Genomic DNA, 14,323 nt, shown 5'->3' with positions numbered 1-14,323 from the left:
TTTGCTCATGGATGTGTATTTTAATAAAAATAATTCTGTCAAAATTAAATGAGTACAATATTTCTTTATCATGTTTCCAGTACATAGGTATGTCTTTTTTTCTTTTTCATTTTTTTATTGTTTTTCTTTTTTATGTTGTTTTAAAGGTTTTTAAAGGTTCATGCTAAGTAGAGGGTAACTCATTTCACAATTGCTAAAAGAAAAACTCAAATAAAATTAAAATCGTAATAGAAGTAAACTGTGCACAGCTTGCTGTACTCCATTCGTCTTGCTCCATTGTCTTTTGAAACAGGAACATGACACGTTTTGGCTACTTTCTTCCCTTCGATGTATGTACGTACGTCCCTATTTAAAGCCAATATGACGTTCTATGATGGATTCTTTTAAAACAACAATATTCATTATAGGTGGTTAGATTATGAGTTCCAAAACATATTTGGCATTAAAAAGCCGCCCCATGACAAAAGATCTACAACGGACAGGTCAGTAGAAGTACGAGTGGCTCTCTACAAACTGCCATTTTGTAACTCAAACAGAAGTAAATAGTTACACAAGATGTCCCCATGCAACAAGATACCACCATTTAACAATCAAATTGACCCATTTAGTGGAGTAAAATGGTAAAATAAGTTGATTGAGATCATTAGGGATCAGGATGTGTAAAATATCTACCCCACTGAATCCGATTGACACAAACACTGCTAAAAACACAAGGTGGGGCTCCAATCAGTTGAATCTGCTATTGCCTATATCCATTATGTAACTCCAGAGTTGGGAAGGCCAAGTTTATTTTAGATATTGAGGAGCATGTGCAACTTTCCAGTGACCCTGCGGCCTCTAACTTCCACCAGATGATCTGCAGGTCGACCAAAATGGTTACTGCACTACACATACCTTCTGTTAAAATGCCTGACACAATACAACAAGCTAGACAGCACTGTCCTAAGAGTAAGTGAGGTATAACTGAAAAGAACGAAAGCAGGTGTAGATACGGGAATGTAACAATCTCATGATGGCCAGCAGCAAAAAAATGTGGGCTAAGCTACATTCAACACCACAGCGGCGTGCGTGCTGGCTGAGTGAACTGCTGGATTGACACGGGGTCGATTGACAGTTTTTCCTTCATGGATGATCAGATTAAAAGAAAGAAACAGGCTGCCTACAAGTGCCTGAGCCAGTTAACATCACACTTACAAAGGCCAAGAAAAAAGATTGTTAAAGAACATCTCGGAGGGGGGGGGGAAACAAAACAATTGCACTGATATGAGGTCGAGGTGAAGTTCTGGAGCAACAAACATAATCGCAATTTAAGGAGATGTTCTAGGTGCTAAATAAATACATATATTTCGTTTGCAAGTTTTCTGTTCATTTTTAGGAACGCTCAATTGTCTTGCATGCTGCAAGTTCATACTCTGTCCCTCCATTACTGAACAGGAGAGGTAGACGGATACAGTAATGCATCATGTGCATTAATTGAAGTACAGTGCATCCAATGGTAACAAAACTCGAACAACGGTACTCAACAGCCAATGAAACAACCAATAACAAAAGTTGAAACGGTGTCAGTCTGTATAGTTATTAATCTAACAGGAGAACTATCAACACAGTGACACTATTCACATGGATATAAAACGCACAGACTTAGTATACGAAGTTAGTCCGTGAGCTTCAGTGGAGCTTCTCAGTAATCAAACTAACCTTAAATTTCTTTTGTCAAAAACTGCCTTTTTATTTGGTACAGCCACAAAAATTAGAAAACCACAAGTTAACTTAAAAAAGTGAAGGTTGACATTTGCATGATACCCACGGCTATAAAGATGGTAAAATATCGGTAAAATAGATCCATTTAGGGCAAAGGTCTATGATTGAAAATATAATTCATCTACATTGGACCCAAAGGCAAGTCTGCGTCGTCACTGTGTGATTGTGTCTAATGAAACTGGTGCTGGTGCCTGAGATGCTAAAGTAGCTTAAAAGGTGAGACACTATATGAGCCATGCATTATTCGCACTCTTACTCCAATGGAAACATCGGAAGGTCGCCAAACTTCTGTATGCACAACATCAATGTTCATCTAATTCCTAAAGGGGCAGCTTAGGTTGACCAAATAATAATAAAAATAATCTATAGAATTTGCTTGTACATAGAAAAGGACCTGCTTTAAAATCCACAGTATGGTCTGGTGAAGCGACACCTGTTTCCGCAAATAAAAGAACATTTGTCTAAATACCTGAGCTCTGACTGAGAAAAACCAGAGTGCCTAGCTCAAATTTTCAGTAGGAACTTACCATTATGTATATTGTTGATATGGTACGCTTGAAATACTATGCACTGAATTCACCCATGAAAAAAAAAAAAAAAAAAGTTTGGGAAGTTGATTTGTTTCAAAATGAGCACAACAAACGGACAAAATATAAACTAAAATAAAAATGACTAGATAAACAGAATAATTAATTATCTTTAAATAGTGTCACACAATTTGTATTTGATAATACTAATTTAAAAAGAAGCCTCTCTTCTCATGTTTCTATTCATTCTGCTCGGCTGCTTCTGGCAAACGGCAAGCGACACACCAATTCAAACGCTTGTTCTCGCCATGGCAAACAACTGGAAAGTCCTATTTGTAGCCGTCCTGAACATTGCCTGAGGGAAATACAAAAGGATTATGTATTTAACATGGACAATAGAAATACTGGAATATTTTAAGAAATAAAAAAAATTAATAAACCCAGCAGTAAAAAAAAAAAGAAAAAAAAAGGCCTAAGTAAAATAAAAATGAGAAAGTGATTTTGCAAAATAATAAACACTGGCCTGGACTGGATAAATGTGCATTAAAAGGAACAAAAAAATAAATAAATTACAGAGTAATTATGTATTAAATTTGAAGAGTCTGATTTAATCATTAAAATATACACTATCAAAAAAGAACCAACCATTTAGAAGCGACTGTCTGATTTACATGTATTTTCTTGGGATCAAGCGTTGTCATACTGGGAATGTAAAATTTGTTGATGAAATTGAATATATATTAGGGCTGTCGACGTTAAAGCTTTAACGCTTGCGATTAATTCAAAATCCTTAATGCGTTAAAACACTGGAATTTAACGCAAATACTTTACACCATTAATGTAATTTACGTCACACAGTTAGATGTTCTTAGAAGTCGGGAGTTTATCTACAACGGCGCAAGCACCTGTAACCCTGATCGGCGGAAATTTATATTATAACTGTTTAATAAGCCGTTTTCGCTTCTCTGTTTGCGATCAGATCATTTTAAGCTGCTAAACTCCAGGAAAGCCTGGAAACTCCAGGCAGAGAAAATAGAGGCTCATGTTGCGTTTTCAGTGAATTATTCATAACTATCTGTTATGTTGCAGTGTTTAGTAAATCTGAATGGATCCTTGTACTGTAGTAGGTATATACAGTCGGGTCAAGACGGTTGGTTTAGGGGTGTCAATGTAGTCCTGTTTGGTATCGCAACTGGACTTTTGGAGTCTCCAAGTGTCCTTTTTAGGGAAAGACACCTAAATTTATCTTTAAAAACAGCTTGCAGAAAATACAGTTTTGTGTAATTCACCCTTCAATTTGAAAGTTTACTTTGCTGGATATAGCAAATGATTACAAAATGACCGCATTAAACAAGATAAATGATGTTATCCTCTCCACCAGTAAGCTGGTGTGTGGTGGGCGTTCTGGCGCAATATGGCTGCCGTCCCATCATCCAGGTGGATGCTGCACATTGGTGGTGGTTGAGGAGATTCCCCCTTCTATGTAAAGCGATTTGAGTGCAAAGAAAAGCGCTTTATAAAAATGTAATGAATTATTATTATTAAGCTTAAATTTCTCAATAAAGGTGCGAATAATCCGCAAAAAGGGTGCGATTGACAGTATATCGTATATATAACTAAATCATTTTTCTCTGTGACCAGACAAATATACACAGAATGATTTATGTTCTTGTGTTATAAGGAATGAAAGCTGAAATTATTATACTGAATTAAAATAAAAACAAAACTAAAACTAATCATTTTTCAAAGATGCAAATGACATACAAATTGGATTTTAAAACAAACTAAAACTAAACTTAAATTTAAAATCAAAATTCTATGCAAAAAAAAAAAAAAAAGTAAAATTTTTCAGACTATAATTACCTTGGTGCTCTCACCTGGACTAGTGCTAGTGCAAAAAGTTGTCGACTCTGGCGAAGGAGCAGGAACCAGAGCGAACCCTGGCCATCAGCTGCACGCACTCAGTGGCCTGACCCAGAGCCAGCATGAGAGGAGGCTGTTTGGGCAGATTCTGAGACTCTGAATGACGGAAAAGATCACAGATATGAAGCCATTACAACCATTAAACAAGTAGGAATGATCATAACAACTTGGCCATGTTACCGGGTCATTAAAAGCTCATTTACGTGCCTCATGTTACTGTGACCACATTTAAATAACGAGGCCTACATAAGTGCTCATGTTCACATAGTGTATTCATGTGTGATCTCAGCCTTACCCAGAATAGCGCTGTTCAGAGTGGAGCAGATCGCCTCTCTTTGCATGGGGTCCAACTGCTGGCCCACGGGGCAGTTCCAGGGGTCCGAGTACGCCAGCAGACTGAATGCATCCTGAGCACACAAACACACACGCTGGCGAGTGGGCACAAAGAATGTAAGAGTACTGCTACCCACAAGGCTAATCAACTTTCCACTTCAAATGTGCAACAAACAAGAGGCAGAGGAGTTGAACAGATTACTTTGCATGCATGCAATATGACTGCAAGTCTAAATAGACCACTTCACCAATATTTAATATAAAACACAACAGTCAAACTGACTTTTATAAATTGCACAATATCACCATAACACCTTTTTCCAATGTTGCCTGTGCAAACATCCACCTATTCGTCACATTCGCAAACCTTTCCTCCTCTTTCCCTCCATACCTGCAGCATCTTTTTGTGAGTGGCGTTCTTGCCGTACTGTCGGCAGAGCTGCTCGCTGAGGGCCTGAAGCTCTCTGCCGAACTGGATCATTCTCTCCGTGGCCGCCTGGTTTCCTCCACACAGCTGTCTGGAGCTGCAGCTGTCATCTAGAGGAGCAAATAAATTGCAATGACACCCCAGAAAGCAGACATGTTTGCGACTATAATTACACAGCGCACATAGATATTGTGATAGAAAAAATGTCTATAGTACTGCTGGGAAATCTAGCCCAGTATTGGTACATTCATTTGAGGCTGTTTAATTAGCCAGTGAAACTATTGGGAATGTAAGTATTTCTAAATATAATATAATTTTATTATAATTATTACAATTTAAAATAACTGTTTTGTTTTCTATTTGAAAATGCTATTTAATCCTGTGATGGCAAAGCTGAACTTTCATTATATTATAATTATATTGCATTATATATTGAATATTATATTGTATTATATTATATTTCAATATAATATATACACTTAAAATATATTCAAATAGAAAACAGTGGTTTAAATTGTGATTATTACAATAAGTATATTGTAATATGATATAATACAATATAATATTCAATATATAATGCAATATAATAATAATATAATGAAAATTCTGCTTTGCCATCACAGGATTAAATTGCATTTTAAAATATATTCAAATAGAAAACAGATGTTTTAAATTGTGATTATTACAATAAAATGCAATTTAATCCTGTGATGCCAAAGCAAAATTTTCATTATATTGAATTATATTATATTATATTTCAATTATTATAATATAATATAATTAATATAATATAAAAAAGTCCTCCATATAATAGTGACTAATTAGTTTTTTAATCCATCTGAACCCTTTTCTCAAACCAAAGCAAAGATCAATGTCTGAAAGCATCCAAAGAAATTCAATTTTTATTTTTTTGAGGAAGAAAACTGTGCACTTGGTGCTAATAAAAGCTACACACTCTACCGAAACTTCACAACCACAAACTATCGCACTCTCTCTTTGTAACCTTGGAGAAAAGCATTTAATGGGCTGAGTTATAGAGGAGCTCAAATTAGCATCTCTCAAGGGGGAGAAGGACAGAGCATAGTCACATTTTTAAAAAGGCGTTCTCACACCCTGTTGAATGTGATATTGAAAATCCTACACATGTGTTGTACCTGCTACTCCATTGCCAACACTGCTGTCATCCGCCTGTAGGATTTCCTGGTGTTTGTACGTGCCATTCATAATGCGAGTTGAGCTTTCTGTCACGCCATTGCTGTAATGTTCTGCCTCAATCTCCATCTCACTATCACTGTCAACACGCAAAAATACACAGTCAACAGCAAAGTCTCTCGAGAATGCAAGTACACAACACATTTATATGCTTGGCCTTGCTTGCATTCAACCGCATATCAAACTCAAACCCACAATCACTAACCCAAACAACACCGCCACACACCTAGTCTCCTGGTTGCTGGTGGCACTGTGTGGCTGGGACTTGGTGGAGTCGGTAGAGTTGGACTCGGAGTAATTGACGGAGGAGGGAGAGGAGGATGGAGAGGAGGAGGCGGAGCTTACGCCTGTGTATTTGTTGTGGCTCTTATTTTTGTTAGGAGGGGTGACCCCGTTACTGCATGTGGGACTGTCTGCTCCTGAGTCACGAGGAGGGAAAAAACAACGAGAACTATCTTAAACAACATGAATAAAAGTGCTTTACTTGAATTGTAAGTTACATAATCCACCCAACTGCAGTGCAGGTGAAACAAGTGATTCAATAAACCATCTGTTCCACATCTTTTATGAATGTGTTCTCTTGAAGATGTTACTCATGATCAGACCCACACAGAATCTACGCCCACAGAATTCAGAATTTGAACATCTGTTCTTTACAAAGTTCTACACATCCCTCAACTCTTGTATTTTGGTTTAACAAATATTTGGGCTAATTGTGATTAATGCTTTCAGCTACTAAATAAGTTACTTTGTTCATTCTAACATATTTTAATACATGAAAACCATACTGCAGAATTATGTACATTTGCAACCCACATTCAGGACAAAAAAAATTAAAAAGTGTGGGCATGCTGAAAACAATTTAAAGAGATAGTTCACCCAAAGATGAACGTTTTGGTTACCCATATTTTTCAATGAAAATTAGTATGGAAAAAAACGGGGACCATCAATTGTTTGGTTACCAACATTCTTCAAAATATCTTCTAATAATTCAGAGAGGTTTGAAACAACTTGAGGGCAAGTAAGTTAACAGAAACTTTGTAGATAGAGTCTTGGGCAAATGGGTGAACCACAAAAATTGTCAATAAATATTTAGGTCATATTTGACCTCAAAATAAATGAACTAATATTACTAATAATCATATTTTGCAAAACATTAAGCCTATTTTAGGAGCATCACAAATGTTTGCACTGTGACTTTGTTTTCATATAAATGTAATGCAAAAATAGCGAAAAAGAACACTACTGTTCTTATTTGCTGAGGATGTAGATTACCTAAATGGCTTCAGATTCCCAAGAAATATAATTTCTTATTTTTTCTCTAGATTCTGGCATGAAACATGGACATTTTTCCATGGGATTCACCCAAATGCATTGTTCACAAAGTGCAAAAAATATTTTAAGTAACTGAAAATGTGTGGAGTGTGTTTGTTACCTGTGCTGTGCAAGTGAGCGTTGGCGGCTCCGTGTCGGGGGCTCATGTTGGGGGAGCCGGGATAGCTGTCCTGTGATTTAGGAGAGCGGACACTAAAGCACCGTACCTCACTATCTGTACCATTCACCATCTCTACAAACTGCCGACACCTGAGGGAGGGCAGAAAAGAAAAAAAAACACTGTTACACAAGCAAGATCTCACACACAAATACCCTCACTTCAGACTTGCCAATCAATTAAAATGTCTGTCAACCAGGTTTCTCTTATCCATTATGCCTACTGACTGACACTGTCAGCTCAGCAATCCATTAAACTGTCTGCTTGTCGTTCAACTGTAATCCATCACAGAGAAAGAGAGAGGAGTCAGCTCTCACTGCTTCCTTCCCACACATCCTGGCACTATTCCCACGGCAGCATCTGACGTCTGATGACATCCAACAGTGCAATTATGCACCTCCATGTAGGGCTTTATATAAAAAGTTTCATCTTCATGTCAAAACAAAATTCCAGCCAAGCAAGATTAATAGAGATGGTTTCCAAAGAAAAGTTTAACAGCGTATGCCCCGTAAATGCCTGTAACATGTTGAGAAAAGAGTTTATTGATATGTAGTGCTTACATTGAGGGTCTGAATGCAGTTTTCCTTATGAACTAAAGAGCAGGGATATCATGTTTTCAATGCATGACTAATGGTTTTTAAAGTCTAAGACCACAAGTCAATACAGAATTCAAATTAAGCATAAAAATACTCATTTTAATTGGATCTTTACACTTAAATTTTGAATAAAACAAAGAACATAGTTACCAGAAATATATATTTTTTCCAATAACAGAGATTTTGAATATACACTATCGTTCAAAATGTTGGGGGTTGGTTGGTAAGATTTTTTAAATGCTTTTGAAGTCTCTTATGTTCATCAATGTTGCATTTATTTGATCAAAAACACAGTAAAAACTGTAATATTGTGAAATATTATTTCAATTTAAAATAAATATTTTCTATTTGAATAGAAATAGAATTTGTATTTTTATATTTGTATTTTAAAATTTAATTTATTCATGTGATGTCAAAGCTGAATTTTCAGCAGTCAGTCTTCAGTATCTCATAATCCTTCAGAAATCTGATGCTGATTTGCTGCTCAAAAAACATTTCGTATTATCAATGTTGAAAACCATGATCAATTATTTTAGGATTTTTTGATCATTAGAAAGCTTTACTGTGACTTTTATACACTACAGTGCAACAGTCGAGTTCCCAGAAAAACTCGATACATTTTATCCATAAGAAAAAAATTTTTGAACGATAACTTATTAAGCTTAAAGACAACCTAAATGATGACCTACGAGGTTGGTAACTGGTAGTTGCTTCTGTTAAAGCCGTCAGCCTGCCTAATTTTAACTAAGTTTTAAAATAATCGTGTTTAGCAGAAATTTCCACCAGAGTGTCGAAACAAGCAAAACGTGCTAAAAGATCTTGTCAGCTCCGCTCACTCCAATGAAGCACCACAAAAGTTTTAGAGCAAGGTCTTTCCATGCTCTAAAAATACTTACATATTTGAATATATATGCATATTTTGCAATAAACACACATATATATATATATAAATATCTGACTAACTTTTGTCAAAGTAGATAAGCAAGCCTTTCCATTTCTTTAACTTCAGCTATCATCTGAAACCACGGATTTTAGTAGGTGGATCTTCAAATTGCATATAATTTAAAAGGCATTGTTTCCCTTAAAACCTCTCAGGGACATAAATATTCAGAAGTATGGGCTGCGTAATGCATTATAAAAAAACATCAATTCAACAGGGTAGCTGACGTATGACTTGTAAGCGTTACTTTAAAAGTTAAAAGGCAGCTTCTTTTCAACCTTATGCAACAGTATGACTAATCATATCAGAAGCAGCTCAGAGCAAAGCAACCATGAACCTCTTTTCCCCCTGAGTGTGTGTTTTCACTATGAAGACACATAAAAAAGATCTTCATTCGTCAGAATGACTATAGGGCACTATAAAAACCTTTATTCAGTATAACACTGAGTAAAAGATTGCCCTAATCTCAGGCTACGAGTTTTCTGAGAACGCTTGCATTATGAAATCCAGACCAGAAAGCTGTGGATGTTCATATGCAACTGAGCTCCACTGATCCCCAGAGAAGAAAACACATTTTTCACCTTGCTTCAAGTTAAGCAATTCCTCTCGATTCATTCCACACAAAGTGGCACACACATGGTTCTCCAAGTCTGGTAAACAAACTCACTTCAACATGAAGAGTAAATTGGGGTTGTGTTCTAGGAGTCCGGGGTACAACTGCTGTGTTGCGTCAATGGCTTCTCCAACACGTCCTGCCAATACCAGTTTCTGTATTCCTGTATGCAGAAAGAAGCAAATGAGATGAAGAAATGACAGGTGTGTCTTGCTTTTGTTTTTCTTTAAATGGTCATATCATACATTTTTAATCACTCTCCCTGAAGTCCACTTAGATTGTTAGTAAAGTGTTTTGAGCATTCATAATTTAGTTTTATGATCATTTTCTTTTAAACAAGTGTTTTATTACTGCTGTGCCTTTAAGACTTCTATGTAATTGCCCTTCTCACATGTGAAAGGATACATGTGCTTACACACAAGCCGAGGGGGTGTGCTGTCAGGGGGTTTGTTTCCAGTGGTTTTTAAATGTTCCATTTATCTATATCTCTTTTCAAAATCTCTTTTCAAAACCAAAATTACATTTTGACAGTTTTACAAAACAGTGCACAATGATACTTATAAAAATAAACTTCAGCCATTTATTTTCGAACATTGGGATCTTTCAGTAGGATATGCAGAGCAAAGGTGCAACACACACACACACACACACACACACACACACACACACACACACACACACACACACACACACACACACACACACACACACACACACACACACACATCAGGAAAAGCACAAGGTTTGGAGAACTGTATACACTTTTTATGTTCTTATTTTGTTTAGGAATTATATTATCAATCCTACTTCTTGTTTTGATTATGATTTTAATCCAAGGGTTTCTGAAGGAGTCATTTTTGCAACATAGATTCTATATATATATATTCTATATATATTGTTTTAGATTCAAATGACACTCCCTTAGACTTTGCCTTTCTTTGTGAGCAAAATTATATATAACATTTAATGCATTTAATTGATTTAACAAATTCAATTAGTTGTTGCCAGTGTCACATAAAAATTATGGTAACATTAAATATTCAGTGTGTTGATTAAATATTCAGTGTGTTGATTAAAGCTTAAATCAAAGGTTTTTCTATAATTTTACACTGAGAAATTGATCAAATATTCAACGTTTTCACCCAGTCGTGTACAAAAAAGGTGGTTTTGCTTTACCAGTAAAATGTTAAGTTCCTCATAACAGTAATATTTTCCTACTCAAACCATAAATTACATGGGAAGATCTGTTATTTTTAGCTAAACTAGTTGACTTTGATCGAGTACTCACTCTGTCTGTTTTTTATTGAGGTTTGGTCCTCTTGGATCATGGTCTCTGTGGTTCTGGCAAAGGCCATTGCTGTGGCACAATACCCATGATGCACCAGGTAGCTGGACACCATACTGCAGATATAAACGTAAAAAGGTTAATGTGGGAAATATTATGAATCACGAATTAGCCACATAAGGCTGATTAGCAGAGTAACATGCATTATAAACTACAGCGAATAGAAGTAGATGTTTTATCAATATTGCGACTGCTGAATTTATTTTCAGGTGACAGGCTGCTCACTTCTGCAGAACCGCCTGCCAGTCTCCCAATCTTTCTCCGATGGGGAAGCGGGCGATCATGCTGTGGATCTTGGCCCTCCATTCGCTCATGTAGTCCTCAATGTCAAACACAAAAGGCTGTTGGCCAAAATTAGCATCTACTATCTCCCCTGGAGTTTGCAGCCCTACTGTGGGGTACAGGTTAGGCTGAAATGAGAGACAGAAAAAGAGAAAGACAAAAAGAGAGAGCTGAGAGACTGCTTAGAAGGTCTCAAGAATCATTCAGTCACACCTTAACTGGAAAAGCCTCAAATGAAGCTTCATGCAGAGGCATAAATCCTCATCTGAGCTCATTACTAGCCTATGCCACGCTATCAATCTGCTGTAACTGGTATTCATTTAGCAGACACAGAGCGACTTACAAATGAGGAATGCTACAGTGCAAGCCATTCATTTCAAGGGGAGAGTAACGTGAAGTGCCGCAATACGAAGATCCAAAGTTGGGCAGAAAAGTACAAGCTAGCACAGAGATACATACACATGACGTGAAAAAATGAGGAAACAATATAGGCGGAAAGTTACATCCAAAATTCGGTAACACTTTATTTTAAAGTCCTGTTCCGCATGAACATACTATGTACTTATTACAATAACTGGGTTATAACTAGGTACTAACCCTGAACCTACCCTTAAACCTAACCTTAACCCATGTAGTTACCTTATATTACCAGTACTTTCTTGGGCAAATACACTGTAAATACACATAGTGTAAACCCAAAATTCTGAGGTGATTTTTAATACAAACACCTCCAAATAAACTTTATTTCCATTTTTAAATTATCATGATGAGGAGACAATATAGGCATAAAGTTACATCCAAAATTCTGAGGCGATTTTTAATACATTACAAACATTTTCCAATGTTTGTTTTATTTCCATTTTAAATTAGATTGTCAATTCCAGTTCATGTGGTCTCAGACTCATTTTAGAACAGTGTTATTATATTATTATGTATATACAAGTATAGTATTTATTAATATTTCAAACAAGCTTTTATTTGTATATTTTAATTTTAATTTTATTTTAAGTAATATTTTGTGCTTTTGTCATTTTTACTAATTTCTTAAGTTTGTATTTAGCTTTAATTCATTTTTATTTCAATTTTAGCCATTTCCGTACTTCAGCTTCAAACTTATTTCAGTCAGTTGCAAAGACAAAACAATTTTTTAAGTGTTTCATCTGATATTTATATTTTATATTATTTAAATAACGGATTTTTTTAAACTTACTTTTAGATTACACTGTTTGAGAGAGGTCTGTGTGCTTTACTTACTGGCAGATCTGTGAAAGCCACACCTGGAGGAACAAAAAAAAAAAAAAAAAAAAAAGTCAGAACCGCTCAGTATTGTGGATTCAGAGATTACATAAGAAAGATACTGAAAACTTTATCTTGAGTCGATAAATTGATTTCTAATGATTTAAGCATTAATACGATTTATGCTTAAATAATTTTCCATTAAATTAGTACCTAAACTGTGCCCGTTCTTGGTGTAAAAGCATGTGTTATTGATGAGGTTCACGCAGCAGCCAATGACGTCACCCGTTGTGAAGGTCGGGCCATAAGGTTGACCAGTCCCTGAGGAACAAAAGGAGTGTCCGTCGTCCCCATGATAACCATAGGAGTGCTTGTCCCAACCTAAGGTGAGAGAGCGAAATTCAGTATTAATTAATTAAACAGTTGGATTAAAAAAACTGCATTTCCTGTTTCGATGTTTGGGGGGAATCCGCAGAATCCTGTAAAGTGGATTTGAACATGCTAAAATAGACTTTTATCGGATGATAAAAAGCGTTATCAGACCAAAATATGTAATATTCAAAGATGCATGGTATATGTAGAAATTTCCCAATTGTGTTGCACATATGTAGAAATATTCAGAGTTAGGGGGGCACAGATTTCGCTTGCTAATAAGGAATCTTGTTTCTGCCTCTGTACTGATATCCACAGGATGAGTCGGAGCCGATCCTAAGCCTGCAGCGTTTGATATGCCATCTGGTCTCCAGCATCATAAAATACTGCTTCTTACATAAATTATGAGCACCAATCTGATAATACTGCTGGAAACAATATATGATGGACAGCAGAACCCTGGGACAAAATTATAAAGGTGGGCCCCAGCAGGCACAAGCGGGTGCAATTATCAATTATCATCAAATATCAACAATGATATTGTGGACAATAAAACAAAAAGCATTTTAATTGGAATTAATATGACAACGTGTACAAACAGTTAAAGGACAAGTTCGGTATTTTACACTTAAAGCCCTGTTTACAGATCGTATCTGATGAAATAGAACGGTTAAGATTAAAATTTGGACACATGCTGCTGTCCCGAGAATTTTAGGTTTATTTCGCTCCCCCCCCCCACCCCCACCCCCACAATGGTTGTCTATGTGCACTGGAAGATTCCGTCCTAAAAACACATTAAACTTTCGTTTACAAAGACGTGAAACTCACCGAGTGGTCAGGGGTGTTCACTGATATGTTCACTCAAAAATCGCTGAAAAAGATGCATTCCAACAGGTTTTATCGTATATCGTATTTATCGTTTAATAGGACGTGCTGTGAGACCGCAGCACCTTTACGGTATTACTCCGCCGCTTCTTCTTCTGCTTCTTCTGTGTATTCAATGAAATGCCGGTGGTTTGCTTGCAATTGGCAAAGGTGCATTATCGCCACCAACTGGGCTGGAGTGTCTATTATTCAAGCTCTCAACGGAAGAATCACGGGTGTGACGCGTTTGGCAAAATAGGTCCACAAAAGCGAAATAAACCTAAAATTCTCGGGACAGGAGCATGTGTCCAAATTTTAATCTTAACCGTTTTATTTCATCAGATACGATCTGTAAACAGGGCTTTAAGTGTAAAATACCGAACTTGTCCTTTAAGAATTG

General features: G+C 36.4%; 1 protein-coding gene across 3 annotated transcripts in view; it reads right to left on the bottom strand.

The window, feature by feature from the left end:
• Nucleotides 1-14,323, bottom strand: part of ranbp10 (RAN binding protein 10) — a 30,133-nt gene continuing 15,810 nt past the window's right edge. The window contains exons 4-15 of one of the 3 annotated variants that reach the window (XM_082182525.1): nt 12,901-13,068; nt 12,706-12,728; nt 11,395-11,579; nt 11,113-11,225; nt 9,879-9,987; nt 7,619-7,767; nt 6,389-6,602; nt 6,126-6,262; nt 4,936-5,081; nt 4,507-4,618; nt 4,152-4,307; nt 1-2,643 (exon numbers count right to left, since the gene is read on the bottom strand). In XM_082182525.1, coding sequence (XP_082038651.1) covers nt 4,177-4,307; nt 4,507-4,618; nt 4,936-5,081; nt 6,126-6,262; nt 6,389-6,602; nt 7,619-7,767; nt 9,879-9,987; nt 11,113-11,225; nt 11,395-11,579; nt 12,706-12,728; nt 12,901-13,068 — 1,487 coding nt within the window. In that variant the 3' untranslated portion in view covers nt 1-2,643; nt 4,152-4,176. The remainder of the gene's footprint in view (nt 2,644-4,151; nt 4,308-4,506; nt 4,619-4,935; nt 5,082-6,125; nt 6,263-6,388; nt 6,603-7,618; nt 7,768-9,878; nt 9,988-11,112; nt 11,226-11,394; nt 11,580-12,705; nt 12,729-12,900; nt 13,069-14,323) is intronic. The other 2 variants (XM_082182524.1, XM_082182526.1) reach the window with 2 other exon arrangements.

Source organism: Leuciscus leuciscus (genome assembly GCF_965113295.1).
Source record: "Leuciscus leuciscus genome assembly, chromosome: 10".
Lineage (NCBI taxonomy): Eukaryota > Metazoa > Chordata > Actinopteri > Cypriniformes > Leuciscidae > Leuciscus > Leuciscus leuciscus.
This window is presented reverse-complemented; position numbering and strand designations above follow the sequence as displayed.